The 5,599-nt window shown below is 31.3% G+C and overlaps 1 protein-coding gene across 1 annotated transcript; it reads left to right on the top strand.

Annotated features, from left to right (window-relative positions):
* Positions 1–2,001: 2,001 nt before the first annotated feature.
* Positions 2,002–4,696, top strand: LOC149566612 (glyoxylase I 4-like). The gene is made up of 3 exons (XM_089819909.1): positions 2,002–2,539; positions 3,975–4,077; positions 4,184–4,696. The coding sequence occupies exons 1-3, from the start codon at positions 2,379–2,381 to the stop codon at positions 4,217–4,219; spliced, it is 300 nt and encodes a 99-aa protein (XP_089676035.1). The 5' UTR covers positions 2,002–2,378; the 3' UTR covers positions 4,220–4,696.
* The last annotated feature ends 903 nt before the right edge of the window (positions 4,697–5,599 follow it).

Here is a 5,599-nt window from a genome sequence, read left to right as displayed (position 1 = left end):
AATTATGATCTTATAGTAGCAATGTTTACTGTAGAAGCTTTATATTCAAACTCATTGATCCATATTTTATGATTAGTGTTTCAAATGAACTCATTACCCATAAAAATGAATCTCCAAATAACATTCATTTCAATTAGGTGATGTTCTCAATGGTGAAACATCAAGGCTTTTTCAAGAGGTCACCCATCCCAATACTACTATGATTCAAGCTACTTAGTCATGAATTTTTCCCAAAGATCAAGACCACTTAATTTCTTTCTTTGTTTGTAAAGACTCTCAACAAGTGGCATGCTCTATGAACTAGCCATCATAGAGAACATTTAGACATTAACTGAGATATGCTATTTTAAGCAATGTATCAAATTGTGATATTAATTTCAAGATTCAATTGTGTAGTTTTGGAATCAAATTCATTTATCCATATCTAATACTTAGTTAAATTCAAACAAACCCATCTCCCATGATAATGAATAGTACATTTAGCACACGCTCACAAAAATATAACATCAGTACTTCTTAGCTGATTACCCATCGATTAATATTTCTCAAACTCTAATGGCCCATTTGGCTATGGGAATAGGAATAAGAGAATAGGAATACCCATTCTAGAATAGAAAATAGGGGTACATATTCCTATTCTCTGTTTGGTTCAGCTAGAATTTGATGGGGAATTTGCGGACCCAAAAAATTATGTTTTCTAAAATAAATAAAATTGGAATAGGAATATGTATTCCAATTCCACTTATTTGGGTGGAATTGCAAAAGCTCATTTTTGGGCCAAAATTAGAATACGTATTCCTATTTTATTTCGTATTCCAATTCCAATTTGGTGCATCCAAACTAAGAATTCAAAATTTTAAAAATTTACATATGCCTATTCTGCTTGTATTCCCGTTGCCAAACGAGCCCTAAGTTTATTTAAGCATAGAGTTCCTCCCAATTCAAAACCACTAAGGGCCCGTTTGTTTGTCCGCATAGGAATAGAAAATTATAATGGAAAAATAAAATGGGAATGGAAATGTGGAATGAGAATAGAAAAGAGCAATCCCATTCTTGTTTGGTTAACTTGATATTTGATTGAGAATATGTTACTCTCTTGTTTGGTTGTACAAAAACGGAATAGGAATAAGGTGAAGTTTTGTATTTTTAAAAATAGATATAATAAAAAAAATGTTTTAAAAATTTTAATTTAAAAAAAAAAATCAAAATAAAATAAAAAATCGAACAAAAAAAATCGAAAAAAAAATTTAATTAAAAAAAAAAAAAAAACTTAACCAAAAAAAGTTTTAAAAAAAAATCAGATTGAGAATAGGAATGGCCCATTCCAATAACAACTATTTTTTGGAATGGACATATGCTCATTGTAAGGGCAAAATTGAAATATGTTTGCCTATTCCCTATTCCGATTTGGGGTACCAAACAGAGAAAACATTTCCTATTCCTATTCCAACAAACAAACGGGCCCTAAACTTGTTACAAGCCATTTGTAAACCCTTAAATCAATTTTCAGGCTTTTCTTTTCATGGGAAATCTTCGACTTTCAAAAGCATAACAATAGCACTATATCTAATGTTTAATAATTATTCTTTGTCGGTAGCCAAGCTGATTATGACCATACGGTACAATATATTTATATATTCATATATATACTTGAAAGAAGATGCTAGTTTGAATACCCATCATTCATGTCGGCCACTATTAATGACATTTGAAAGAACGTGATTAATGGGTACTTATTACATATTATTAGGCCAACTTACTTTATCAAATTTATATTGAAATTAAACTAACCTGGAACCAATTTTTATCAATAAACAAAATAAACAAAACCACATGCTTCCACATTGCACGTGGTTTTGCATGCATTTGGATTTTGACGCTGTCCAAACCAAGTTATTTTTACTTAAAATGTGCAAAATGCAAAATGTGTGCAAAGAAAATCCAACGTTTATGTTGTCAAGGCTTCCATCTATTTATATGAGCGATGAATTCAAGGAAAGAACATCGATTGAATTCCCATTTCAATCCTCATTCTAGTTTTTGATTGATCTGCCATTATTGATTGATCTGCCATTTCAATCTTCAATGTGGTTTTTGTTCCATTATTGATTGAGTTGCCATCTCAATCACAGCAACAAGAAAGATCTTGCTAAGAGAAGAGAACCCATTATCTCTGTTTCAGTAATAGCTCCAAGAATTATACTTAGATTGGATCTTGCAAGAAAAATCTTGATAGCAGAAGAAGAGAATTATACATAGATTGTGGCTGAGGCTTTAGATGATCTTGCAATTGTGAAGAAAGAAAGATCGGATATCTCAATAGTTTTAGATTGAATCTTGCAATTGTGAAGAGAGAAAACAAAGAAGAAAGGTTGAATATGGTGAACTCTGGTGAGAAAGGAGGGCCACTTCGTTTGAGATCTGTGAATCATATATCTATGGTGTGTAGATCGGTAGAGGAATCAATTAACTTTTATGAAAATGTGCTGGGTTTTATTCCTGTCAAGAGGCCAGGGTCTTTCAATTTCAATGGAGCCTGGTATGTCAAATTCTTTCACTCTTCAAGGATTTAATTTATGGGTGTTTTGAGTGCATTGAATTGATGGGATTTAGTTCCAATTCAATTTTTAATGAATGAGCTATGCCATGGTTTTTTGGTATTCAACTTTGATTCTGTTTTCATGGTGGTTTGCGAATGTGGGTTAAATTGATAGATCATTGATGATCATAAGTGGGTGTAAATGAAGAAATGCTAGCTGGATCATTAATGATCACAAGTGGGTGTAAATAAATAAATGCTACTTAGATCATTGATGATCATGATTGTAGTTCTTTGATTGTTTTTATTCATAAAGTACATGATCATGCGGGCAGTTTTTTTTTAAAGTACTCATAAGGTTTAGATGGATGGTGATAGCATTGAAAATAGGATGGGGCTATCTTTCCTACAAATTGTATAGTTGATCAGTTTTCAAAAAATTGAAAACGTTATGAATTTTTTCGAATATTTCAGCATTGATCTACATGATCTCCATAGTTTGTAGTCGAAAACAACAAAAAATTTGGAAAAAAATCACTACTTTTTCTTGAATCTGGAAAAAAATAAAATTTGACTTTTTTTTGTCTTTAGTACATTTTGTTTGGAGATTAGCATGTCCCTTGAAAATATGTTATTTCTATTCGGGAGATTTAAAATCATTAGGAATATTAACCATGTCCTAAATGTCACTCATTCTCACATAAAGTTGAAATGGGATTATTTTTATTGTTGTTGACTACATGAAGGAATCATATATTTTATACATCATCAAGTCTTTTTATGTCAATACTTTTTCTATGAATCTTATAAATATCTACCTATTTTGTAAAGTCTCATCTTCTTGAATAACTCATTTGAACTATCTATTTTAAACATATTTTCTTGTTAAATACAAACATCCTTATAAACTACACTCTAATGAATCACCATTCAGTTTCAATAATTCTTTTTGTTTTGGAAAATTCAAATCTTTTCTTCTAATATTTTTTGAAAATCACCCATTTACCAATCTTACATTTGAATTAATCTTATAATCTGCATCCATTTTATGAAGCCGCACCTCCTCAAATAACTCTTCTACTATAAGAATTGATCAAGAAACCCACTATTTTTGTGAAGCTTTGAACTGCCCACACTTTTAGATTGATTTCATTCTAAATATAAATGTCCTCATAAAATGCACACTTTGTGATGAAGTATCTTTTGATTTCAACGATCTCTTTGTTACAAAAATATAAATCCTCTCTTTCTAATCTTCATTGGACACCATCCAATATCTACCAATCTTAAATCTCGAATCTTCTATGTTGTCCATAGCAAGTTGAAAATTATTAAATCAAAATTATGCATTAAAAAGTCACTAAATCATGATCTCACATAAATTTCAATGGTATTAACTCCCTAGTACTAACATGCACTTTGACTAATTGAACAGGCTATTTAATTATGGAATAGGCATACATTTGCTACAAAGTGCCACCCCAGAGAATGCAACACTCAATGAGATAAATCCAAGAGACAATCACATATCATTTCAGGTACACAATCTTAGTCTACTCAAATTGTTTTCAATGTTTTGTCCAAATGTATGAATGGATTTATTGAACTATTAAGCAACATAAACTCACATTATTGGATTTGTAGTGTGATGATATGCAAGGTGTAGAAAGAAGTTTGTAGGAGATGAAGATCAAGTATGTGCAACGTATAGTCGAGGAAGGAGGCATATATGTAGACCAACTCTTCATACATGACCCAGATGGTTTCATGGTAGAGATTTGTAATTGTGAGAATATTCCAATACAGCCCACATCCTTTGGAGTTGAGTCACTTTGTTTTAGATGACCTTCTCATCTCTACTATCCTTCTATAGCCACACAAAAGATTGCACCAGTTATGTCAATACAAAAAGATATTTCTTTGTAAATTTGCATCTTGTGTTAATGCCCAAGATTCAAATTCTAGGACATGTTTGATATTCTTGGTATGATATAGGGTGGAGTGAGTGACACATTTTTGCATAATTTGATTGATTTCTTGGGGGTCTATCAAAGAATAGATCCTTGATTGGTTTTGTGCTAGAAGCCTATCATTGTAATTTTTTTGAGTGGGTCTTGCACCATATATTTATGTAGGCATATTTATTTATTTATTTCATGTTGAAGCTTGCATGGAGTACGAGACAAAAATAATGGTTCATTCCTACAATGGATCTTTGTTGACAACAAGAAACAATCTTGTTATGGATGCCAATTTTATTAATGATACAGAGTATCTAAAATTTCTCATTTAAAAAAATAAACATTATATGGACATACCAATTTTAATAATAATATGAATCTCTAAAAATCAAAGAGAAAATTGGTCATGAAAGGACTTAGCAATTTTTTTGATAACACTGAATCTATAAAAGTCAAGGATAAAACTATACATAAAAAAATATTTTTCATATAAAGGAGATAGTGTAACATATTCAATTACTTATATGTTTCAAGCACTATCACTTAGTTGATTGATGAAGAGGATTTGATCAACAAGATGTAACAAAAGTACCTAGAGGAAAGGTTGAGTTATGATTATGTCTTGAAGTGCAAGAATCAATTAAGACAATGATAACATAATGTATTGATAATCTAGTTAGGGGTTACGAAATGATTGGCTACACTTAGAAAGTTTAGAAGAATAAGGTTTAACAAAGTTCATTTGCTAACCTTAACCAAGTTGATAGAAGGTGCCAAGCAAAGTTAGTGCAAGCCGAGCAAAAAGTCGGTTGGAGCCGAGTGAAAGTGATTTCTAGTTGGTGCAGCGCAAGGTAGTTGATGCCGAGTCATTTTCAATAAGTACCGAGCACCAGTAAAATCCAATTGATGCCGAGTGATTTTACAATATATGCTGAGTAACATAGTATGTGTTGAGCATCAGTAAATCGATAATGTCAAGCTGCTGCATTATGAAAAAGATGAAAGATTCGCCAATTAAAAGTCGACAAGTTTGTTTTCTTGGAACTTGTGAATTAGGAGGAAGAAAAGATTGATGAGTTGGAGGCACAAAATCTTATGC

This window comes from Cupressus sempervirens, chromosome 3, assembly GCF_028749045.1.
Source record: "Cupressus sempervirens isolate cs-2001-9-10 chromosome 3, ASM2874904v1, whole genome shotgun sequence".
Taxonomy (NCBI): domain Eukaryota; kingdom Viridiplantae; phylum Streptophyta; class Pinopsida; order Cupressales; family Cupressaceae; genus Cupressus; species Cupressus sempervirens.
The sequence above is the reverse complement of the archived record's forward strand: the minus strand, read 5'-3'. Positions and strand labels throughout refer to the sequence as shown.

Bases quoted from the DNA above. Each gene is read 5' to 3' on its own strand.
- LOC149566612 (XM_089819909.1), top strand. From the start codon at position 2,379: ATGGTGAACTCTGGTGAGAAAGGAGGGCCACTTCGTTTGAGATCTGTG. The intron at 2,540-3,974 runs GTATGTCAAATT...CTAATTGAACAG, and splicing joins TTCAATTTCAATGGAGCCTG to GCTATTTAATTATGGAATAG. The intron at 4,078-4,183 runs GTACACAATCTT...TTGGATTTGTAG, and splicing joins ACAATCACATATCATTTCAG to TGTGATGATATGCAAGGTGT.